This window comes from Molothrus aeneus, chromosome 5 (genome assembly GCF_037042795.1).
Source record: "Molothrus aeneus isolate 106 chromosome 5, BPBGC_Maene_1.0, whole genome shotgun sequence".
Classification (NCBI taxonomy): Eukaryota; Metazoa; Chordata; class Aves; order Passeriformes; family Icteridae; genus Molothrus; species Molothrus aeneus.
Genome location: NC_089650.1, coordinates 9,151,399 through 9,178,523, shown reverse-complemented (window position 1 = coordinate 9,178,523; position 27,125 = coordinate 9,151,399). Strand labels below are relative to the sequence as shown.

The 27,125-nt window shown below is 37.0% G+C and overlaps 1 protein-coding gene across 2 annotated transcripts in view; it reads right to left on the bottom strand.

Annotated features, from left to right (window-relative positions):
• Window positions 1–27,125, bottom strand: part of CCDC91 (coiled-coil domain containing 91) — a 114,595-nt gene that overhangs the window by 48,543 nt on the left and 38,927 nt on the right. For both annotated transcript variants that reach the window (XM_066549871.1, XM_066549872.1), the window contains exons 7-8: window positions 13,986–14,063; window positions 4,396–4,503 (exon numbers count right to left, since the gene is read on the bottom strand). In XM_066549871.1, coding sequence (XP_066405968.1) covers window positions 4,396–4,503; window positions 13,986–14,063 — 186 coding nt within the window. The remainder of the gene's footprint in view (window positions 1–4,395; window positions 4,504–13,985; window positions 14,064–27,125) is intronic.

Genomic DNA, 27,125 nt, shown 5'->3' with positions numbered 1-27,125 from the left:
CCATTAGATGGGGAAAATACAGAGCCTCTTTCAAGAGAAGAAAAACATAAAGTTCATAAAATAAGCATTATTAGAGAAACACGAGGCACATTTTGAGTAGCTATAAAAGCAATTATTTGGAATCAGAGAAAATTATATCTCCTGTGAAACTAAGTTTCCAATGGAAGTAAACATTTTCCCTGGCACACAAACAATTGCTGTAAGAGAACTGTCATTCTACATTCTAGGAGTTGTTGGGAGACACAGTGGTACTTTTCACAAAAGGTTATGCAAAACACATCAAAATGAATCATCCAAATATGGAGAAGATAAGATACCTATCACATTCCAGCAGCTCATGACTATTGTCACACCAGTTTCTTGATTGGCCACAGGCTGTTCCTGAAAGCATCACACACTTTAAAAGATGGGCTCCAGCCAGTGGAATTTTTATTCTGACTGACCCTTCAGCAGTTGTTTTCATATTGAAGATAAACCAGTACTTCTCTGAGTGAGTCTCAAAGAGACAAAACATTTCATGCAAGAGATTTTGAACTACTATTTATCATACAAATGACAGCCAACATCATGATAAAGCATTGGAAAAAGCATTAAAGACATGGGGGTAACTCTAGTTGTCTTAAATGCTGCTGCATTTACAAATGTGAGACATGTTTCAGACACATAAAATCATCGTGAAAAATAACTGCTTTAGGTATTTAAGATTTTATTTTGATACACAGATCATTTACTGTTTTAAGAAGAATAAAAATATATACCCTGCTATAGATACATTTTAACACCATCTGCTTTGATTGAATAGTATGACAAATTTCTGAGTATTAAAAAAATCTATTAAAAATTTGTTGATTATGTTTTATGTTTTTCACCATGTGTTTTCACACAGCACATGAGTAAAACCACAAGATCACAGCTGATGTTCATTTCCAGAAGACATCAAAATTTTATGTCTCAGAAAATTATGAGTATGGAATTTGTGATTTTCCAACTTGTAAAGAACTGATATGGTATTTTCTGATGTCATCAAACTCTAGAAAAGTAAAACTGACAATCACAGCTTTCCTAAATATTCAGTATATGACATGACTGATTTCTGGCACAGATAAAAAGAGTTCTCTTTGTCCTGTTCATTGATGGAGGATACCATGACACTGGTGTCCCTGAATGTGCCACAAGAATGTGCCTGGTTTGCTTTGTGAAATGTTGGCATCATGGAATCACAGAATGGCCTGGGTTGGAAGGGGCCTTGGAGGTGATTGGGTTCCAACCCCCTGCCATGGGCAGGGACACCTTCCACTATCCCAGCTTGCTCAGAGCCCCATCCACCCTGGCCTTGGGCACTTCCAGGGATGGAGCAGCCACAGCTTCTCTGGGCACCCTGTGCCAGGGCCTCACCACCCTCACAGGGAAAAATTCCTTCCTGACATCCAATCTAAACCTGCTCTCTGTCAGTGTGAAGCCATTCCCCCTTGTCCTGTCACTCCAGGCCCTTGTCAAGAGTCTCTCTCCATCTTTCCTGAGGGCTCCCTTCAGGCACTGGAAGGCCACAATGAGGTCACCCCAAAGCCTTCTCTTCTCCAGGCTGAAAAATCCTAATTCCCTCAGCCTTTCCTCCCAGCAGAGCTGCTCCATCCCTCTGATCCCCTTGGTGTCCCTGCGCTGGCCTGGCTCCAGCAGCTCCCTGTGCTTCCTGTGCTGGGATCCCAGGGCTGGAGGCAGCTCTGCAGGGAGGGCTCAGCAGAGCAGAGAGGCAGAGGAGCAGAATCCCCCCTCCCCTGCTCCCCACACCACTTTGGATATGGGAATGTATTTCCTTGGGAAAACCAGCAGCCCCAAAGGCTGTCACATGGGAAGGAACCATTCCAGTGATCATCACCCAGGATGCTTCCTGCAGAGAGCCAGTTTGCTGACAATCCTGACACATAATCACCAAATATCAACTGCAGGCAGTTTTCCATTTGGAAACTGGAATAGGACCATGCAATGAGGTCTTTCACTTCTTTCCCCATCCTGGAAAACACAACCTTGTACACTGAACAGTATCAGCAGGACAGCTCCTCTCTGGACAGGATTTTAACCTGCACCTCCACCTCTGATGTAATTAAACCTCAAAATCAGAAACTTCAATAAACTTTAACAAAAGGTTAAGGACAAACAGAGAAAAACAGCTTTTCTTCCATCTCAAAGAGACTTTTGTGAGGGAGGGGCATGGGAATTTAGGGGGGAAATGAGAGTAAGTAGAAGGCATGACAAAAGAGTCATCATGAGATAATCTTGTTTGTATGGAACTAGAAATAAAACAGCAGAAAATTTAAAAGGAATGGCAAATGAGCTCAAAAAACTATGTGGTTTGACAGTTTTACACAGGCTTAAAACTTTCAAGGCAAAATACTGCTTGTAAGGCACAAATATTGGAAGGGAACCAAAAAATGGAAACGATTTTTGTGTTGAGTGTATACTTGCACTGTGTGATTACTGCTGCACCAAAAAAATTCTTTACAGTGATACAAACACTCATAGATCATCATGTAAAGGTGGTTATGCATGTACAATCCCATAACACAAAACAGCAATGAAATCTTTGTATAAATATCAGCAGTCATTTCATCAAACTCAACTTCTGTTATGTTAGCACATAACAAAATCATTTGAAGAAAAAGAAGTGTGAAAATAAACATGAGAACATACATTTAAGAATAGATGTGTTCAAAAAGAAGAAAAAAAACATGCCACCCATTTCTCAGATCTTTCAACAAAGTTTTATGAGTGAATAAAATCCGCCAGTATAAATCATATTTAATTAAACCTGATAGCTCAACCACAAGCACCCACACTTGTCTATTTGATTAGGCTTCAAAATCCCAGTGTTACATTACAATGAGAGGTGAAAAACCTTAATTGTATTGAATAAGAAATGACTTGGAAATTAGTGAACAAAATTTACACTTTTTCTGGGATACAAAGGGGCGTTAAATGCAGACATGATGTGAACTGGGCACTGTGTTTTGTCATAACCACTCTCTGTCCTACGGCCAAGAACAGTTTTTCACATTGTTGGGTTCTCCCCAGGTAAATCTGAACCTCTTCAGCATGTTTCCACACTTCTATCCCGCTTTTGGGGTTTTGATGCACATCTGACTGATCACAGGTGCAAGTCATTGCTCAGTCTGTAAGAACAATCTCAAAAAATCTTCCTGAGAAATTTCTGTATTTCATGCAGTTCATTCCTTTTTAACATTCAGAAAGTGGTATCAAGTTCGCAAACAATGTGTTCCTTTCAAAAACACAAAACATTTTTTTAAAAAATTCATTTTACTTGTTCATAGAGCTTTAAAGCAAGTACTAAATAACTGCAATTCTGTGCAATAACCTCACTTATGATACAATCAGTTTCTCCACATTATGACATCTTTCCTTCATACTTTTGACACAGATGCTTATGTATTTAATACACATTTTGCACTAGGTGTTAATTGATATGGTTAGCACAGTCAAATGGTCATAAAACACTTCTGGAAATAGTGGAGTCCTTCAAAGGGACTTTTGATGTATTTAGGACTAAGATACTCCAAGAAAATTTTTAAAAAGTGATCCTTGGTATTTTTTGCAGAATTGTTGCTAACAGTACTTAAAAGGTAACTTAGTTGCAATATAAACGACTCCAGAGGGCTACTAACAAATTAACTTCTTGGATTTTAGACTTTCATGCTCATGGTCATTTTGATTCAAGAGCTGCACTTCAGTCAAACCAAGATCTTATTGATAACAAACCAGGTTGACACTATTCAGAGACATCTCTAATTGCTCTGATCTCAAATACTTGCTCTGCAGTGTGCTTTTACTCAAGTCATGCTAAATGAGCCAATTTAGGCCAATAATGTATACATATATTTCTGGATATTATGTAACTCCTCACAGCCTTTTATTTTTAGGTAGGATTTCTATGAAATAACAGTAGGTGTGGACAACACATGTTTTCATCTACCATCTAAGAATCATCTCAAAATTTGGACCAAAGATTCATGCAAATCCCACACAATCAAATCCTTCATTTATCTACATAAATGAAAAATATTTGAATGGTTTTTCCAAGACCACATAAAATGGCAGCTGTTAAGAAGTATTAAGTTGCTCTGAGACTTTTTCTCAATGCTACACTCTCCTTGAATCTGTTCCAAGCAGGCTCCAGTGTTATAGAACATTTTTGATCCCAACAGATGAAGAGTCTCTATTTATATAGCATTTTTAAATACTTGTGTTTAGTGGCATGCTGAGGAAACAAGGTGAGAGATGGATCATTTTTTTGGGGATCATATGTGTTAATATTTTTTTCAAACAGGAAAGAATTGGCACTAAAAGAAAATCATGGAAATTCTTGCATGTGCACATCCATACCTGAGCATCAAGGAGCTCTTGACATTTGTGAGAATGCTTTTCAATGGCTAATATATACTGTTTTTCAATAGCTGCTTCTTGCTGCTGAACTGTAGATTGTAGCAGTGCCTGCAAAAAAAAAGGCACAAAATACTCAACAAAGATATAACTGGGATGTTTATTGGTAACTGCAGATCCACTAAGGCTCATCTACAACCAGAATGTGGAATGCTGTTATAAAATTTGGAATGTGCAATGATTAAAGTACCTTTCTGTGTAACACTACCTTGTTTTCACTCATAACTAACATTTTTTGTATCTCAGATTTCTTATACAGTCTGCCTAAAAGACAGCAGCACACAGAAGATAGAGAGGGAGAGTATTTCTGTTAAATATACTCAGTTTAGTGGGACCACACAAGAAGAGGAGCATATGAAAGCTGCTGAAGAGAAGAAAAAAAAAAAAAAAAAAAAAGAAAAAGCCAGACATATTTCCCTGGCTGACAAAACTCCACATCCTCTCGGCACTGTGTAAGATCCCATGGGCCAAGCATGATCTTCACAACCACAAGTCAAGTAAAAGCAGATGGAAATTCTGAGTAACATAAAACATGAAAGAATGCCCCCCCAGGATGTTCACACTTGAATGTGAAGCAGTGGAAGTCGAAGTGTGGAAAGTCAAAGCACCAAGGCAGTAACCAGCAGCTGATGGGAGCAGGAGCTGTGAGTGTGCAAGCGCGTGTTTGTGCACAACGCCTGAACTCACACACGCTCGGCTCAGCCCTGCAAAACCTCCACCATCTGAATGCAGAAACAGAGACAAAAAACTGGAAGATACATGAAGAAATCAAATTATCATTTGGAGAATTACGCTCAAGTTTCCCTAAACAATGATGGCAGCTAAACATTTACCTGGCTCATGTTGATTTAAGTCTTTTTCCCTGGTAGTATAAAGTCTTTTGGCCACTTTCCAAATATTCATTGGACTATTTATACACAGTGTACCAAACTATTCTTAACTAGTAATCAATATATTGAAATAGTTAAAATGACTGGGTAAGTTAAAACAGACATGACTTTTACAGAAAACAGACCTTTGGCTCAAATGCAGACAAAGAAAAAAATCCCCATCTTTCAAACAGTCTTTATTTTAGGGATACATTTACTTCATGGAACATAACACACACATCAAATAAAATTCTGAATACTTTAAAAAAACACCCAAGCATGTATAAAAAAGATAAAATCTTCTGACAATTTTTCAATTACCTTTCCAAATTTTTCACTAACTATCCTCTTATGCCAAAATCGCTGTTCTTCAGTAATGCTGTACCATGGTAGCAGTTCTCAGCACAAGCTCAGTGATTAAAAAGGTTAAAACTTGTGCTTAATCAAAGTGTAAGAATACATTGACTGGTGTTTGCAAGGTACTTATCAAACTGTAAGTTTACTTTCAAAAAAGCCAATTTATTGCTTACTAAATTAAATTCTTTCATTCATAGAAATTTGAGCTGAGCATTGAAATTTTTCTGAGCACTCAGAAAAACTGAACTCTCAAAGAAGTGTAACCTCTGTACATGAATCTTTATACTCTGCCTGAATTAGAATAGCCACATATCACTGGCAAAAATTAAGCCTGGACCTTGGGGTTTGGGTTCTTTCTTTTGCCTAAATTATTGTAGCAAGGGATGTTTCATGTAACCAGTACAAAAGAAAACAAAATAATCCTGCTCTTAGGGAACACAGTAACAGAATGGTCATTAGGCTGCCATGGCATTTCTCAGACAGATCTTGCTCATGCCAAGGGTTGAGTCACCTTATACACTTTGCTGTGCAGCCTCCACTGGCAACTGCTAAAATCCTATTAAATGGTATAAAGAACTTTCAGTTTTCAATGAAATAAATATTATTCATTGGATGGCATATAGAGTCTGTTAATTTTTTTAATTAAGCTATTATTACTATTTTTCTTTGGAAAATACATAAAATTCCACATTTGGAAACAAGAGCCTTCCTTTTCTGTCATACTCACTATTAACACAGTTTAAATAGTACCACAGGGTTGATGCTGTATTTGATTGTTCCACTGGTTGGCCAAGTGAGGAGAAAGAGAAAAATTTCCCTACATAGCACAATACTACAGGTTTCTCTGTGGGAAATACAGCATAGGTGTGTGACACCCATCCAAATCTCTGGCAAATTTCAAGATAATCAGCTACTCAAATTAAAAATATCATTTACCAATTAGCTGATTTGCTAAACTGAAACACACATTTGGCTGCTTGATGGCCAGTATCTCTAATGTTATAGTTACAATGATAATGACACTAAAATTCTTTTGATTAATTGCTATCCTGGGCATATACTCTTATCACTACTGAAACACCACTTTCTTCCTTAATTAGTTAAGGAGGAGTTATTAATTATACAGCTGGGCTGACATTCCATAAATCTACAGCCAATGACCTAATACCAAGCTGGCATTCTTGAAACAGTCTCCTTTTAATGGAATCATTTCAAGTAAGGTTACAGCAGAACGAGGCCTATGGCACCTGTTGCATGAAGTCAAGGGTAGGATTTCAATATGAGTGCTCTCGTTAATTTATTTTTCCTTCTATATATGGTGCAATCAACTTCCTTGACACTGGTTGGGAAGGATCATCATAGAATCACAGGATCATAGGATTTTAAGGGTTGGAAGGGACTTTAAAGATCAAAACTCTCTGCTACAGGCAGGGATACCTTCCACTAGACCGGGTGGCCCAGAGCCCCATCCAACCTTGGCTTCTTCCCCACTTTCTGATCTCTCTACTAACCCAAAAACAGTCAGAGAATTGATACTGCTTTTCCTTCAATACCAAAACATCATGGTGGCTTCTTCTCTATAGTCTTCATTTTAGTTTAATATGGGCTGCGTTATAAAAATCACAGAAAAAAACATTATTTCCTCAAACCATTATAAAAATCTTCACACATCTAAATGACTGAACAAAACATTTTTAAATTAAATGAGGTAAACTAAGTAAATTAGTCTGAACCCTTGTTTGAGCTCAGATAAAGAACTAACCTTAGCTTTAAGTTTCATACATTGAAATAATTTTAGAAGACCTTGAGCTGAAAGGAAATTCAAATATCATAAGAACCATGATCACTGGTCAGAGAATTTAGTCCTGGAACTGACAGCTCACTACCTGTGTGGTGGGAATCCTGGAGAACGGCACCCATACTAGGGACTGAAAAACTGCACTGTGCCCAATATGAGAAGAAAAGCTTAAAACCACCAATGATCACAACACTTCATCCTGTATTTCTACAGTGTGTTATGTACTGAGTACCAGATTATCTCTAAAATTTCTCCTCTTACTTAAAAAGGCAAAAGTGCAGGAACTATGGTTTTGCTAAAAGTGGACACCCCAGCCTATTTTTAATACAAACCTACTTGCACAGCCCTAGTGCTTAATGTGTTCATTCCACTGGCAATAGAAACCACAGCTACTTGCCCAGACAGAATTTATTCTAAGGCCAGAAGCTAGAATTTATGAGAAACCCTCTTGAATTAAATAGCCAAAATAGGACCATTATCCCAACTCTTCACAAATTCCCTAAGAGTAGCAAATTAGCAAACCCCTTTCTTTCAACTCTTTTTACTACAGGAAAAAGTTAGTCAGGATAAAGGCAACAGGAAAAACAAAGCAGAGGTCATTATCCTCTCCTATCTCTTTTGAAAAAAAAAAAAAAATTAAAAGCAATTCTGACCCATGCAAAACACAGGCTTCCCAGACACATAGCATTGTGTGAAAATGTTAAACCTACTCATATGTGACATCAGTATGAAATACAAATCATGGTGTACACGTTGCTGGGTTATGTTTTAGAATGTTCCTTAAAAGCACTGCATCAAAAGCCACAGTCAACCCAAAAGAATATCCTGCTCAAGCATCATTGGCTTGTTTAACTAGCTAAATGGAAGTCAGTACATAAAACCACTTCTTTACTTCAAAATTGCTGAGTCAGGATGACCAAAACAAGTAATCTTTAAAAATAAAAGTTACAAATGAGAAGTTACCACACTGCTTCAAACATGCGAACTGCATTAAATACAGCAATAGTACTTTGGAATTTTTATGCTTTATAGCATTAGACAATGATTCATCTAATTCAGCACACTGTCTCCACCATTTAATAACTTGCTGCTACTTAATTTGAGGGTGAAATGCAATTAACCAATTGCTGAACAAAAAAACAGAGCAGAGGACAATGCAAATTCTTTCCTAACCCGTGGAAAAGATGCATTAACTCAATAAAATGCAGTATTTGGCTAGTTGGGTTTTAATTCAGCTATTAGCTAAGACAGAGATGATACAAATAAAACTATTTAGAAGAAGTATTTTTTGCAGTGATATAAAAAAATTAATTTTTTATTTGTTGAATATTTGTGGATATTTGTTGAATATCCACAAGGACATTCAACTGCTTGTGGTTGAAACTGTGTTGATCCATACCAGTAAGGATCAACAACTTACAGTTTGAATACTATGCTGGGTTTATCTAGATAGCTCAGTTTTACTGGTATGTGAGGGCAAAGGATTTATATTCCACAAAACAATGTTCTCACAGACTCCTGCCAGAAACAAACTGCAAACTCACTCTTAATCTTCTATTAACCTTCCAATTTTTATAATATTTAATACTCTATTTATTATTCCATAGTGAGAAGCACATACAAAATTCATCCTTACTAGAAGGGGACGGTGAGATTCCTTGCAATTTTTATAATTGCTTTCAAAATGTACAGGTCATTTAATCAATGCTAAAATATTTTTGATAGCCAGATCTCTGAAAGTATGAGATTGATTCCACCTTGCTTTTATTGGAATTCTGTAGAGAGACTTCCATGGTAGCATCATTGTTGTACAGAAGTACTCTTATACTGTAAAATACCAAGGAATCTCTCCAGCCACCAGCTCTCCATGAGAAAAAACGATGTTGTTTTATATTCTAGGTTCACTTGAATTCTAGTGTCACACAATTCTAGTGTGACTTGCACATGAACAAGCATAGAAGTTGGAAGTGAAATACAAGCCCTCGCAACAATTTTGGATTTGTCCTTTTATTCATGTGTCAGGCCTTTCTGAGCCAGGATGTCAACTTGGAAACTTAATAAGCTAAGCTGATGTTTAAAAGAGCTGAAAACTGGCCACATTTCAGAGCTTTCTCTCACTAGGGATAAACCATGTCTAAAAAAAGATACCCTGATTCTAGATTAACTTCTTTTGTAATGAAATCCTTTAAAATTTCCTTTGTTTATTAGAGGGTAACCTTTCAGTTCAGAGGTGTATTATTGGCACAAATATTTTTGAAAGAAAATCTGATGGCCCCCACATATTCCATGCTTTGAAAATCTGTCTGTTCTTACATTCTGAAAATCTGAAAAAACCCCACCACCTTACACTGAAAACTGGTGGACAAAACTCTTACTGCAGCAAGGGCTGGGAAGAGCTTTGCACCTTGAAGTTCATTTCCCTAAAGGTAAGACACCTCTGATTCATGCAGGTTGTCTTTTACAACCCTGTTGATTGCATAAAATAATCTAAGGAAATAAAACCCATCTAATAAACAGACCTACCTGTAACCTCATATTCTTTAAAGCTTACATTAGAGGATAGTTCATAGGATGAGAAATAAAACAGATTAAAACTATTAACTCATCTATTTACAGAACTGTGACAATTTCAGAACAAAAGCTTGACTAAACAAGCACAGGAGAAACTCTTATGTTGCTTGTGGTAAATATCTTCAGATGTGATGTGATCCCACAAGCAAAACTTCCAAGATCTACATTTACTTTTCTTTACCGTGGTTAATTACCAGGGATAAAAGTTTAAAACAACAATGACGTGAAAGACAGAAATTAAACAAAATTAGGTAAACATGAGAAGGGGAAACTTGGCCTACACAGAACACTGAGTTAATTTTTAATTTGCTTTCCTGTGGTCTTTAATACAAATTTCGTGACTGTGTTGTGGATGGTTTATTTGTTGTAAGGAAGATTAGAATGTGAGATGCTTAACAATGGCCAAGGCTTTTGAGGGTTTGTGCTACAAAGCATCTAATGGTCTCTATTAATGGATTTCCAAACACATTCAACAAGTGAACATTCCAAAGATAACTGAATTTAATTCTAAGGGCTTTGGTATATCCAGGTCCTTGAAAATAGGTCATCCAATATTTGGCTTCTCGTGTAAGCTGCATTTTCAGCACTGCTGCCATATTAAGGACCAGTCAGGAGTAGGAATCGAGGGGGTTTGTCCTCAAACTTGAGTACCTGGTCTGCTCAGGGACACCACACTAGTGAATGATCCATGTGGAGAAATACTGTCCCTTTCACAACAAATAAGTCCCCAAAATACAGGAAAGGGGCTTGAAGGAAGTGTAACACATTTGGAAGTACAGGAAGATACACCAACAACAACAGAGGTCTGCAGCAGCACATCTGGAAGGAGTGGACTTAGCTCTGAATGAAAGAAAACTGTGTTTTTCTGGTTACCAAAATGGCAACTCTCTTTTCCATTGTAAACCAAAAGGAAGGCACATTCACAAATCCACCAGCAATAACACTTACCTATGCCAGGAACACAGAAAAGACAAGTCAGCCAACTTTCTTCCACTGTTGTTCCACTCAAGGTTTCAATACCTGAGTTACAGGATTTGGGGTTTGAGGCATTCTGGGGATTATTTCCTGGGGCTAAGGATGAACTGCTCATATTTTCACAAGCTATCCTTAAACAACCCATGTTGGCCATTATAAGTTGTGCTGCTGCTCTGCTTGGAGCAGCACCACAGAATTATAATTGAATTGGTTTCAGAGAGGATTAGTCAGAATTACAACACTTTTGACTGCAACAAAACCTAATTAGGGCCTGAGCAATCCCCTGATTAGAAAAGTCCTCATCAGTTCACCTTATTAAATCCCCAGGAATGCAAAATAAGCCTGTTTTCATCACAAACAAGATTTTCCTTCTCATGCCTTTTTTAAATGACCCATAGACTTGTTTAGGTGAATTTCCACACTCAAGGTAACACGGGGATTAATAAGAGAGCACTTACAAAAAACCTACTGAAAATGGAAGTTACTTCTGCATATAAACAATATGTATTAGAGTAACACAGTCTAAATTCTAAAGAAGACATATTTCAGAACAAAATTAAGTCTGGCTAGTCATGACTAAATTAAAAGAGTTAATAAATCTCACGATTCTGTCTTTCACTAAAAGGAGTAATCAGATTTACTTTACATCCCTAAAAAAATGCTACATTAGGAACCCTTATTTGGTTATCTAATTGCCACCATATCTGAAAAGTAGAATAAACTCCTAAGGATCTGAGCAGTTAAAAAGCCCCAAGAATGTAAGACACTACTTCTATAATTACAAAACCACATTTCACTTGCCTACTTAAGAAAAAATAAATCTTAGCCCTGTTTCATATTGAAATATTAACAATGAATTAATATTTTAAAAGAATCCATGAGATAATTTTCTCAAGCAAAACTACAGAACAGATTTTGTCTCCACTGATGATACAGTGTTACTTTTTTATTTAAAGTACATGGCAAAGGATTACAAGAAAGGTATTAAACAACCAACCAAAAAATGCTTGGGTTTTTTTAAAAACCCTGATGAATAAGTCACCTCATGTTTGCAGACAGGGTTGATTGCAGTAATTTACTCAGAGCTTGGCATATCTGATATTATTTCTCATCAGAGTGTTCAACTAGAGGCAACAGGAAGGCTTGTATGAGGCATTTTCATGTCATGGTTCCATGGTATTAAAGAGTGACTTTATATAACTTGAATATAAACATTCTATGAGAAATAATACACTAAATATAAACATTGTTTAGAAACACAGGGTTCAATTAACTCCCTAATCTTTTGTGCCAAATCACTGAAACTGATAAACATAAATCTTATTTTCCAGAAGGCGTGTCAGATCTACCCAGCTGCTGCTGACTGGTAAAACAGCTTTCAAAAGTTATTATAGCACATAAATGTATCCCTTTACCCAACTATGCAGGAAGAAATTATTCTTTTAAAGGGCCAATATAACCCATGCAGAGCTCTCCTTTAGTTCACACAAATCCATTAAAATGGTGAAAAATTACACCTCAAAAACATTCAAAACTTTCATTCAATACCATAAAATTGTTGGATTTTACAATTTGCCTATATTTTCAGAACTAAAAAGAAGGAAACATAAGTGCAGCAATTACCAAAAGCTCACAAGCTTTTTCAAATATAAGTCCACACAGGAAGAGACAGACATTGTACACGTATCTAGAACAAAACTGAAACTAAAAATGCTGCCATTGAAGATGTTCAGTGGCACATCCAAAGGTGCACACTCCACATAAAATTCCCTTTTGAGAATTTCTAAGGCAAAGGGGTCCTCAAAGAATTAAGGGAAGAGGAGCAAAATTCTCCCCCAGAAGTGAAATGAGGGAGGCATGGAGAAGTGGGACACCACCAGTGGCCATGTTTAAGTTTTCTCAGGAATGGAAACTTTTGAAATGTTTTTCTTGACAGGTTCAGAATCAAATTACTGTAAGTCATATTGATGGAGACAGACACATTTCTACAGAGAGCCAATTTCAATATTAGTTAGAACACTACTAAAAGTTACTAGCAAGATTATTAAAAGGCTTTCTTATTATCATAAAATCATTAATATTGGAAATGATTGCTAAAATCATCATGTCCAACCCCTAACCCAGCATTGTCAAGCCCACCACTACATCTTCCTGCCCTCCATGCCAGGTCATTCTTTGGTTACAATTTACTGCTACCAAACAGTTAAAATCTGAAATTCCCCTTCACTAACTACATTGTCAGATTTGTGTACTTAGCTCACAGTTGCCTACCAGATCTTAAGTTTCCCTTTTCATTTTCAAAACCAGCCTTAATTTCCATTCCCTATTATCACAATTTTAAGTCTAACTAGAATTCTTAGCTTTACCTTCTCCTCCTAACTTGATTCAATTTTTGTCCTTTGTGAGTTTCTTACCCAACAGTTTCCATAACAGAACAAAAGACACGGATTTATGCTCCATGGCAACATCCAGTTCTTCCATTTTACAAGCTGGCAGGAACTAAAACAGCATGAAAGAAGAACTACAGATTCAGCTTTATTTCATCCATAACTCCCTCCCTTAGTGCTGTGTGGATCAAAACCTGCTGAACTGCTCTGTGATGATGCTTTCCTGCAAGTGCAGCTCTGGAGACTGAAGAGGTCCAAAACGTGGATTTGTGATAAACAATCCAACCCAAAGTTTACCACAACTGACTGAGAATTTTGGGTTTGTTCTGGTTTTAAGTTTCCTTACTGAAAATGGCTAACCAACTCTATCTGAAGTTTTCCAAAGTGCAGACTGGGAAAACATGTCATGCAAAATTTCAAACCAAACAATCTAAATTGAAAGCAACAGAAAAGACAGTGAGAGAGGTCGAGCAATCAGCACAAGCAATACTAATAATTGTGCACTGCAGGCACTCATCCTGTTCACTACTACAATAACACCATTTGGAAATTGTGTTAGCTTGGCAACTCATTTACCTTGAATTCTTCAACAATAATAGTTAAGGCTTCATGTCCGGCTTTTCTCATGTCTTCTAATTCCTGCTTATGCTTTTCCTGTACAAAAATACAGAAAACATTAGGCACATGACATAACAATTTTAATTCAGGAGAATGAATAAATAAATAAATAATTAAAAATTATTTTCCTGTTTTGGTATCTTTCATGAAGAAATGCACACAGCTTGATCCTTTAGATATTATATATATAATGTATATGAATATATATATGTGTATATACATATAGATGCTAAATTCAAGTAGGCTCCAGTATGAAAATTATTTTTATTTCTTTATTTTACTTTATAGACCACAGATGGTTCTAAATGTTCTCCAAGTTTTGGGGTTTTTTTCTTGTTTTCAGAACTTTCTTTATTTTTTGGTATACCTGTGGATGGCGGCACGTCCCAAATCACCTTAGTAAATGTTATTTACTGCCTCAACATGTGGTTACATCATTTTAATCCCACTGTGATGCAATAATGTATCACTGATAACACAAATCATTGAAACTCTGATATTATACAGGTTAAAAACCCCAATTGTTTTGACTGAGGAAGTAAGATATCCTATTTTGATAGAAAGCACAGTGCCTGTCACTCACAATACCAGGCAAAGCAAAACACAGAACAAAAAATGCCATTTGTCCCTTTACAATCAATTCCTCAAGTTTTTAGAACCAGTGACTTGTTCAAGGTCATGTCCTAAAGATGTGAGCTGGTAACACAAGTTGAAGTGTTGACACCAAGGCATTCCTGTAACACCTGTAAACATTCTTCTATTCCTGCAGGAAATGTTCAGGGCAGGTATCTGAGCTGCTGCTGCCTGCCTGCCTTCTGTCAGGCTGTGGTACCCTCAGGGTAGGTAGCTGCCAGTCTGAGCCAGTATCTCAGAAAGTTATGCACTCTCTTCCCTCTCCATTCCTGCACTCAGGCAAGAAGGCAAACTGTAGCTCCCTGCTACAGTTCAACTGAAGTGGAAGACAAATTTCAAATCCATCTTAGGCAGCTTTGCTTTACACAATTACATCATTAAAAGTCCTCCATAGTGGAGTCATTGCACCAAGATTTTTGTCTCCATAAAATCAATTCTTAAGATCATCATTTAAAAAATTACAAATAACATTTAGCATCATAATGCGTCTGTTAAGTTCTTATTTGAAGATATAAATATTTCCTTCAATTCACCCAAGTGCAGAGAAAAAATAATAGTAATACTGAATGCAAAGGAGAAATTGAGGTAAACATGATGAAAACTAATGAGAAACTGAGGTAAACATGATGAGAATCAGTCCATAATTGCTAATTAATATACACACTAGAGTGTGCTATTGTGTATAAAATAGAGATTGGTCACTGCTTCTGTTCATGTGAAATGAGAATGTGAGCTCTACAGAACTAAGACACGGGAGCATCTCCAACTCTCTAGCAAAGCAAGTATTTCCACTTTGGTCCTATCATCAACATCCTAGTGAAAGATGCAGCTAAGAACCTAAAGATAAGGAAAAATACAGGGAGGAGAGAAAGATTTCAGATATCCCAAGATAACCAAAAACCCCCACATTGTACACAATCTTAAGCTCACCACAGGAAGCAAGGAGACACTGATTTATTTCATACAAGTAAACATAACTTGTACCTCAAGCATAACAATGGAAGACTCTGAGGTGAAAAATGAAGTGAGGTAGCAAATAAACTTTCACAAGCAACTGCCTAACATCGTGGTGGTGAGGACATTTCCTGCTGAGTTAGAAATGAGTTGAGCCAGAGTTGAGTGAGTGTGAACAGAGCAGCCTGCTGGGAATATTGTGACTGATTAAATGTGAAAAACTATGCAAAGGAAATAGTATGGAAGAGCCTGCACATGCCCCACACTGAAGCAGAATTACAGTTCCCACACCACTCTCTGAGTATTTGAGGGGTATAATAAGGATCGCCTCCCTATCATATTTAAGACATTAATATTTTGTGAAGAACAATTATATTATATCTGCTCTTTCTTCTTCCCTACAGGATGTGCATACAGAGACCCTCCACTGAAGAGGACATTAAACAATAAAAAGAAGTGCTAAAGATAAGTATTGTTAGTATGAAAGCACATTTTACTACCAAAACTGCATGATATGGTAAATAGCACCTACACTTGGCCCAGGAATCCTTCTCTGGCTGCCCTGAGGTTTTGAAAATATTACACAGATAGTTCTTTGGGATGAAGCTAAAAATGTGCCAGGGCAACTTATGTCCTGGATACTTTCCTACTTCCCCACATAATCTAAATGGTGGGACAGGATGGCAAGAGGAAGCAAGGAAGGAGGAGTGAACAGGAGAACAATGCCAGCGAAGCTGACAAGAAGAGAACATTTCCATTAAACAACACAACAAGTATAAAAGGAATTCTGAGCTTCATAAGGATATTATTATATCTCTTGTCTCAAAAGCATCAGTCTTCAGATCAAATTAAATTCCACCACTGTCCATAAAGAACAAAATATTAATTTGGAAAGGGCTGCCAGGTGTCATCACTGGCTACTGATACTGAAGCCAGTTGTAACACCCAACACAACTTTACACAGTGCATGTATTTAAAAATCCATCTGTATTTATTTACTGTATTATAATATCATAATTTTAATTATAATTAAATAATTATCATTAATTACTGATCATAATATATCAGTATTTCTTTACTGTAGTACACTTCACAACACAGATAGATACATATGAAAAAACTACACTAGGAGAGTTTTCCTTCTTTCCATAGACAGGAGACTGACCTGCACATAGCAAGGGTCTGGAAAAAGGGCAGCTTAAGGAAAGAGGATCATGTTAGGAAATACTTAAGCAAGTAGGACCCAATTAAGTCCGTGATGCCTGACAGGATGACCCCACAAGTGCTGAGGGAGCTGGCAGATGTAATTGTGAGGCTCCACTCAATACCTGTGGCTGATCACAATGTCTGGAGAACTGTCTAAGAACTGGATAATGTCATCCCCATAAATGTCATCCCTGCCTTCATGATGACAAGAAACCACAAGGAGCTACAGGCTAGGCAGTCCCAACTCAGGACCTGGGAAGGTAATTGTGCCAGTTTTTCCTGCAACAGAGGGAAGTTTTTCACAGTAGGGGGCTATGTTTTGTATTTGTGCTGGAAGAAGTATCCATAACTCATGGGTATTTTAGTTACTGCTGCCTTTTGACACTTCTGTAAAATCCTCATGGGGAAGCTGCCTAAGTGTGGTCAGGAGCAGCTGAAAGAGAGGTGGATTGAAAACTGGCTGAACTGCCACACCGCAAAGGTGTCCCAGGGGACAAGAAGCTGAACATGAGGCCAACAATCCTGGACTGCATCAGGCTAAACATTGCCCCCAGGTCACAAAAGGTGATTTTACCCCTCCACTCAGCACTGTTAGGGCCATTCCTGTGTCCAGCTCTGGGCTCCCCAGTAAAAAAACCCACATGGGCATACGGGAGAGAGACCAGCAAAGGGACACAAAGATGATGATAGGTCTGGGTCATCCTTCACATAAAGAGAGACTGAGAGAGTTAACTGTTAGGTCTGGAGAAGGTTCAGGGGGATCTTATCAATGTATATAAATACCTGAAGGGATGATAGAAAGAGAGCAGAGTCAGGCTCTGGAATGGGCTGCCCAGGGAGGTGGTGGAATCACTGTCCCTGGAGGTGTTTGAAGGAAGACTGGATGTGGCACTCAGTTTAGTTGATAAGGTGCTGTTAGGCCATAGGCTGGACTTGATGATCGCCAAGGTCTTTGCCAACTTAGCTGACTCTGTAATTGCTTTCACCAAGACCTGATACACTGGGTAGGAATTCTGAGGCTACTTGGTTTTTCTCAAAACCTTTCCACAGAAAGCACTAAAAAAGATCTTACAAAGCAAACAACAGTGGAGTGCTGCATATTTATCACAGGTGAGCCCTTCCAAAGGACCCACTGCATACAGCTCACTACAGTACACATGCTGTTTTCCAATATTTATTCTGGATACAATCTTTTATTACCAGTTTCAAACATATGAAATGTCAAATGTCAAAACTAATAGTAATCAAACCCACAATTTATATCAACAAATCTTTAACTAGATTTGTTATGCACCTTATGCACCTAAAATTGCTAACCGTTCCATCTGCAGCTCTGTTAACCTTTGAGAAGTAACTAAAATATGCTTTAGAAATATAAGTATTTGAAAGAATGTATATTGAATTTTCATAGAGTTGTACCATTCATAACACATAATGATGTTCACAGCACATTCCTAGAGCATACCTTCAGTCTTTTCATGGATGTTTAAAAACCCAAGACGACTACAAAGAAACTTGACACTCAGTCAAGCAGCTTCAAAAGCATGCAGGAATAAATTTCACTTCAGCATGAGTAAAAACCTTCCAAGATTTACTTCTAGAAGATATAAAAAAGGAACTCATAGCATCATTATACGTAAATACTCTAATAATTTTATGTCGAGCTGTAAGATCACTGTATCTTTGTAATTTTTCCAGTGTAATAAAAAACCTAATTGTTTTCTTCCTTGTTTTTGAAGTATAGAAAATAAGTTCCATTATAACATAAACAATCATACTTAGCACAAAATCAACAGAAAGATAAGTTACATCTTTACATTTGAATATCTTTTTCATTTTCAGTATGTAAACTATTTTCTTTGTCTGCCTCTTTAATTGAAATTCTGGGAGCAAACAATGGTGATTTACTTATCTCTTCTTTCAATCTTAACTCCTTTTCTCATTTGTAAATATATTTTGGGACACTAAAAGCATTCCAAAGCAGACATACTATATGAAAACTAGCTGATCCACAGCTATTTTCCCATCAAAGTACAAGCAAAGCAGCCTCATCCCAAATTGTTGCCATGCTCATACTGGGCTACAAACACATTTTTGTTTGTTGCTTTCCAGAAGACAAATGATGATGTGCAAGTTGAACAAAACTCAGAGAATTCACTGGACAACCAGAGACACAAGTATCCATCTTTGCATCAACTTGCTGTATTTGTTTCCTAAGAAAATTTACAAGAATTTAGATCAAAAAATGAAATAACCATCAGCTTGGGAAATTGAGCATCAAATGAAAGAGTTTGGGATGAAGTAAATGCCAAGAAATACAGGCAATGAAGATGACAATACAGCCTTTTAAATTCTTTCTTAGCTGAAGATCTGCATGAAAAGCTTCTCTTGACTGTGTTGTTTTAGAGAAAAGATGGATATGAAATAAAATCAGATGCTCGTCAGTTAGACTATACTGTCCAAACCAGACCACAAACATCATCTGCAACTGAACTCCCAAAATTTTCTTCCATCAGAGAACTGCTATCAAGCTGTAAACATCAAGATTAACTTGTTGGTTATTTGTTGTACTTCCTGAAAAAGCCAAAAATAGTCTCAGCATGAAGGAGGAAAAAAAAAATCCAAAGAGATAGAAGTTACACCTTTACCAGAGAAAACGAAGAAGTACATAAAGAAAAGAAGAAAACTAACTACTGCTCGCTTATTTTAAGATACTGCTATGAATTCTGCAAGAAAGGGATTTTTGCCTAACCTCAGAAAAATTCCAGCTGGAAGGAAGCATCTCCCACAGTCTAGAAAAAGGTATCCAAATCACAGATACAGAGATTTTATAAGAACACTTCCAGTGTATCTTAGGGAACTTGTAATGCAGCTGAACAACTCTATTTTGCTTCCTGTAAAACCTCACACTGAACATGGATAGGTTTCATAGTACAAGCTCCTATTCTTACATGGCAGATACACTGAAAACCACCAAAAATGTTATATTCCATACAACAATTATTTAAGTTTACAGTAACTGATATTTTGACTAGTTTACCATTTCAAATACTGCATTAATCAGATTTTTGGTTCAGGCATTCCTGACCCTGCCCTTAATTGGCAATGAGGTAGGCCAGATTGGAGTAAAATATTCCAAATAATTCAGCCTGGGGAATATCCCCTGGACTGGACTTATAACTTTAGTGACTGGGAGTAGGCTATTTATTTTTCTCAGTTTGTGACCAAAGTATTAAATCAGAAAATCACACAATCATTCAGGTTGGAAGGAACCTCTGGAGGTCATCTAGCTTAACCTCCTGCTGAAAGCAAGATCAACACTGAATTCAAACCAGATTGTTCAGATCCTTGTCCAGTGAGATCTTGAAAAACTCTGAAGATGGGGATTTCACAACATCACTGGCTAAGACATCCTAATACTTATCTTCATCACAAAATACTTTTTTCCTTATAACAAGTTGCAACTTCCCATGCTTCAGTCTACCACACTTTCCTGCTACACACCTCTGCAGAACGTGCCTGGCTCCATTTTTCTGACAACTTTGTAGGTATTGACCGTCTGCTATTGGGTTTCCTCTAAGCCTTCTCTTCTCCAGACTGAGTCAGTGTAAATCTTCTCATCCAAAATCTAGGAGTTTCACCACAGAAGGCAATCAGGCATAATTTGTCTTTTGGTAAATCCATGTTGGCCATTTCCAATCACCTTGTTCATGTGCTTGGAAATGGCTGCCAAGAGCACCTACACCATGATATTCCCAAAGAGGCTGGTGTGCCTGGATCCATCATCCATCCATCATCCTTCCTGTCTCTTTCCAACAACCAGCAGCTTCCCCCAGTCTCTGAGTGGATGCAGAACTCTCTCACAGCCAACTCCCTCATCACTCCTGAGCTCTGTGGGCTGAAGCTGCTCATTTTTACAAACGACACCTCTTCTCTCCCATTCCTTTTTGCTGAGCTGGTGAAGCTCAGGTTCTGCTTGCTTCCCAGACATCGTGTATTGGTATGTGTACATTTGGCATGGGTCCCCAGAATCCAGTCAATTGTTGTGCTGGTTGAAGCATGAGAGCCTGGTTTGGGTTATTTCTTTCACCACCTCCCACCTCTGAGGTGACTAAACCCCCACTTACAAACAGATGCCAAATTCACACGTGGGAGGAGAAAGAAAGCCTTGCTTTGCTCTTTTACAAGCAACACATAAGATGGACAAATCAAGATGACAGTACTTATTTCTCAAGAATGTGTTAAAGAACTTGGGCTTGATTAGCAAAGATGATGACAACATCCTGACATCATCAAATTGCCTGACATAATGAAGTTCCAATTCTACAGTATTTGTAACAAACAAACAAACAAACAACGCCCCGACATCTCCCACAAAACCCCCTTATACTTTGGAGCCTAGATATAAAACTAGGCATCTAAAGAGCAACCAACGGCGGGTGAAAACTACAACACACATTTACTACTGTCTCTATTTTAATTACTGTGAAACGCTGATGGTACTGAACTAACCACAAAACTAGTTACTTCAGAGAAGAAAAGTTATGTTTGAGGATGTGGGGCAGGTAGTAAATCTAATCAATCTCTTAAAAAAAAAGATAAATTTAACCTAACCTCTTCCTCAAAGCAAAGCAGTCTCACAAAAATCACTAAACCAAAGTCAAAATCAATTTTTTTTCCTACGTTAAGCCAGAGAACATCAGATGGAACATTCAGAAAGAAACAGCAGTGATTGACGCCACATTAAGTTTCCGAGAGGTAACTAAAAGCTAATGTTGGGTTTTAATTGGTCTTTGTTTTTTTGTTTTTTTTTTTTTTAAATTAAACTGTGATTTAAAAAACACAGACCTATTAAATTTTAAAAATGAGAGATAACATTAAGCTACGTCAACTAATTTATTTTTAATATGTATTACTATTGACCACAAAAAGCAAATGGATTCCTATAGAAAAATATTCAGAATTCTACAGGTACAGTGAAATTAACAAAAATAGACATATACCTGTGCTTTTCAAAATATAGTCTAAGAGTAATATAACTCAAGATTCTTGATATTTTTATACACTCCATTTACTTCTTCATCTTGATGACATTAACACAAACAAAATTTAAAGAAATATTCTTTGATAAGTGCATAAATATGAAGCAGGAACTATCTTTCCCATTACTGTATCTGACAGTCATTCACTCTCCAGATCTTTTCCTTGTTGCCTTTTCCCTGTTTCTAGAACACCCCTCACTTTCTTCCACCCCTCACTCTGTCTTTCCCTCCAGCGATGTTAAAACCACGATTCTCATATTTGAATTTTTTATTTTGAATTACAGTAATTCCACAGCTCCCTCTTTAATCTATTCAATATGCTGCAGTTAAGAACAAAAAGGCAATCTCCCCCTTTCCCCCCTTAAAAAAACCCCAAAACCAAAAAAGCCCACCAAATATCCCACAGCAGCCAAAACTTTCCCTCCCCAGTAAGAACCCTCTTGTTGCTGAAAGAATGAGAGGGAGAAGCAGAGGGATTCTAATTTGGACACAAATATTGTTTCCTCTAGCTCCACGAACCCAGACCATAAAAATGCTGCCCCTTTCGAAGTCCCTCAGTTCCTTTCTCCAAGCCAACTGGCAAGGAGGCAAAAACAAGCTCACTCTTCCTTTGTTGTACATGAGAAATTAAAATGTAAATACGTTTTAAAAAGCTGTAGCATTAGGACTGAATTTGATAGAAATCTTGAGCTGTGTTTTAGGTTGGTTTGAAACTTCTTGGTATTTTACACTACGTCAGACCTCCCACAAATTGGCTTACCCAGATGAGAAAAATCATGATTAAGACACGTTCTTGTTCTGAGCAGCTCCCCTCTTCAGAGGGGCACAAACATTGCTTACAGTAAGGCTCTTGGCTAAAAGTGTTTGCAAAAAAGAAAGCAAATCCTGCTGTAATATAGCCTTCTCAACTGGATATATGCAGATTTATTAAGCATATATAAAGGTATTTAAAGGACTGGAGGCCACATTTAAAAATGTAAAGTAGTGCAGCAGCAGTTAAAAATACAAAATATCGTAAAAATGAATAAAAAATTGTATTATTCCCTAAAAATTACTACTGCGTTTCTGTTGTGCAATGGAAGATTCATCAGCCATGTCAGTGACTGGTACAGGAGAAGGTAATTTAATTGGTGGTGACAGAATGGGACTGTGCTGAAAGTTGATAAAATATTGTCACAAGAGTTGCAACACGCTTCAAAGAACTGCTATCTTTATTTAACAAATAATCATTTCTCAAAAAAATGTGAAAGTAAAGACAGACAAATTTGATGTAAACAGGATGGCAAGTGCCACCAGACCCCCATTCATGAGAGAACTCTCTAATGAAAATATTATGCGAAATATGAGATCTTTTTAAACTATTCCTGCAGTCTTTGTTAGCTACAATATCCCCTTTCTTCTGGCATGGGAGATGTCCACTGCATTTCTGGCTGAATTCCATAAAGCCCTGAATAATTTTCCTCAGCTGACAACTGTCACCACATTTATAGAAAATAACAGCATAGGGTTTCTAAGACAAATCTATCTTAAACCACCACTGAACGTGTTGGAGTGACACAGAGTTGAAATGTGTCTTCATAAGCAGTGAGTCCAAGTCCCAGGGACTCAGGGAACTCCCCAACAGCCCAGCTGAATGCAGCTGTTCTCCCACTGGGAATTCTGTGCAGGTAATGGAACTCCCAAGGGGCAGATGTAATCACACTCCATAAGAAACCCCAGAATTGTTCCCTCTACTGACCCTTCTCTGGTTTTTTTTTCTTTGTTTTATTTACTCTTTTAAACAAAGTACTTCACAAAAGCATTTCACAAAGTATTTTCAAAAAAGCAGGCATCACACACTGTCTGGAATTAGGTTTTAGCTATAAAAGATGGAAATGGATCTTCTCTTCTGCTGATCACCAACAAGAAGGCTCTTCAAGCATAAAAAGTACCTTTCCAGTTATAAAGTTTGAATATAAGGGAGCTTCAGAACATTTTGCACTCTTTGTTGCTTATGAGCTCAATAGGTGCTTTCCTTGAAGTCCCTGAAGTTATCAAGACTTATTGCAAATTCTCTGCCTAGAGAGTGGAGTCCAAGTCAATGCAAATTTGCTTTTCAATGACACACTCACTTCTTACTTATCTCAAAAGCCAGACAAACACAGCCCTTTGAAAGCCTAGCACCGAAACTTTACATTCTCCCTACATAAACATGAAGTACATTAAGCAGAGACTTACTGGCTGAAATTACTCTTAAAATATATTTTAAAAATATAACAACTGAAGAAATTCAGAATTTCTCTCAGTCCTTCATCGCAATGCTTTGGATTTTTTTTAAGCATTCTTCAGACCTTCATTTTCATAATTGCATTTTGTCATTATGGTACTCACTTCTGGAAATTAATGCTGATCATCCTAACCAATTATGTGCCTGAGAACGGTTTAATTTGTAATGCATATCCAAAACCAAAACACTGCATTGTGTTTAAAAATACCTTCAGATAATGTAGGTTTATTTTTAAGGAATTGCATAGAACTGGGAAAATCTGCTTTATCTCAATATCCTCCAGGTTTAAGAACAGATGTTCTGGTTTTCATTAATATCAGCTTTCTTTCAGTGATAAAAGTTTTGCCAAGAATAGTAAAAAAGTTCTCAGTAGTTTAAGTACATGATTATTTTAAATGTCACATGCCCTTCTGGATCTTTTAAGTCTTTAGTGAGGAAAAAAACCTTATACAAGCATCAGCAGCAAAATGCTATTTATTTATTTATTTAAGAGCAGCAACAATAAAGTAGCCAATACTTTATCTCTGGAAGTGCTTTCTCAATATCAAAAGTTATACAGAAGTGACCTGATACACACCTTTACTAGTAGTTTAAAATAGTAGCTATTTGTTGACACTTTGCCTACATATTAACATTTTGGCAGTTCACTCGAATTAAAAAATGTATAGCCATAATTAATAAGGAAATTTCCAAGGAAACTTAGAAGGGATGAATAAATTCAACTTTGATATGTAAATCACATGAGTTTCTTGGCTATAACTTCCAGTGTGTGAATTAGTTAGATTAGAACACATTTATACAAATAAATTTGCTTAATACATGGCAAATTATACATTTCAGCTGGGTTTAGAAACACAAGTAAACTGTGTTTCAACACCAAGTGTATATTACAGATGAATAAAATTTAACACAGACTGAAAAAATAAATTTAAAGGTGTAGCAGGGTAATTTAGCAATACAAGCTTCAATAATGTATTAAGCTACATTCTGCAGTCATTCAGAGTTTATTAACGAATTATAAACCAAATAGGATGATTTAACAGATAAAGGACAATAAGGGGACAATCCTTCAAATTTCTCCCCAAAACATCATCCTGACATTTGCTGCGCATCTTATGCCTCCACGTGTATAAACAGGAAGTACAAATTCTTTTAAAATACTGACTAATATTGGCCAATATTGGCTAGGATTTACTATTTTGTGAGTTGTGCTCAGGTACTCACAATAATTAACCCGTCTCAGATGCCTCACACTGAACACAAACAGGACTGGAGTGGACCCATAGACATGGAGATGCTTTGGCACAATTCCCCACATTTTTTAAGGAGGTGCATGCCAAGTAACAGGTAACTGTCCTGCAAGCATTGCCACATTTCCCTCTAGCTGCTAAATCAGCTTTTCTGGTTCATAGTTCATTAATAAACTATGAGAGGCTGCAGATTGCTGAAAATTTTATAGCTCATTGACCTGCTACACCTTTAAACCTTTTCAGTCTTTATTACATTTTATTCATGTAACAAATAACTGGCCTTAAGTATTGTCTTAGCAATATAGCTACCCAAGTTCCTTTCTACACAGGTTTGTTTTTAGATAAATTTTGCACATTTTCATTATTCCCTCAAAAATCCAACAAGATACTACTCCTATCTACAAAAGAAAAATCTTGATGTGAAAATCTTGATGAAACAAGACTGGTGGTAAAGAATTCCAATCAACAAGTGCTAAATATATCTGGGCATTTCACAACCTTCTTAAGTAGAATTTCCATATCAAGTAGGAGAAAAAGTAAAAGATGAATCCCTCTGAATGTACTCGCTGTGAGTGTGCAAATGAAGATGTGCAGCAGGTGTCACAGACTTCAACGCACTGAACATAAATCAGTAAAGGCACTCAAATCCAGGATGCATTGGCAAAAAGCAGATCAGGACACACACAAAGCAGTCAGGACACAAAATTGGTTTAAAAAAAACCTGTTTTGCTACCACCTACTTGCACACTAGGAAAGTGAACATTATTTAAGGACAATTTTTTGAATACGTTTAAAATCAGGGAGGCAAAGGAGGCACATAAGTGTAAAAAAAAAAGCTTTTCATGCCCTAGGACTGAATATCAGATTATAAGGCAAGTTGGGCATCTCAAAGCTGTTGAATAACAGCACAACAGCATAAGAGAGGTACATTTTTAAAACAAAATTAGAATGCTTATTCTTACATCCACTTTTCTTATTAATAACCCATAACAAGACAACAAAGTAATAAAAGAATTGAAGTTTAAAAGGAAAACATAAGGCAAAAGAGCAGAATCTTCTGTAATACAAATAAAAAGTTATTTTTCCTCACGAATGGAAAAATAATTTAGAGGAAATAAGACATCAAAACTGGGAGGGGAGAGGGGGGCACTGAAGGCAGGGGGGAAACAGGCCAAAATGTAAACAGCTCTGAAATTATTAATAAATAAAGACTTTGAATAAAAATGAGTGTCTGAAAGAAGAGTACAGAGAGTAACATTAAAAAAAATTAAAGGTGAATAAATAAACGTGAGGTATCTGGCACTCACTTGAAAAAGAGGTGGGCAAGGGATTGTTGCCATATCCATAAATACCTTTAGCAGTTCAGCAAAAAGATGCACTGCTATCTGTTAAAGTGTCTTTTCTGAAATTCCCCCTTTTTTTCCATATTCCATAATTTTAAACCCTGCTGTGACCCATGAAATTTCCTGGAATTTCATTTATAAATTTGTTTTCAGGTACAGTACATAAACTTTTTTTTCACACCTATTTTTTTTTTTGTTATTAACATTCTGTCTCCTCTATGTCTGCACCTAAAACCAACCTAAATATTTTCTTAGAAGATAGTGTTTAACAGGATGTAAGTCATATATTAGTTTTGTAAGAAAACATACATTTTCTAGTACTCCAGCCATAAAAACCACCTACCTCCAAGACCTGTTTCCAGCCTCCAGCAGGACACCTTTTCCAGGACCATAAATGCACTCTC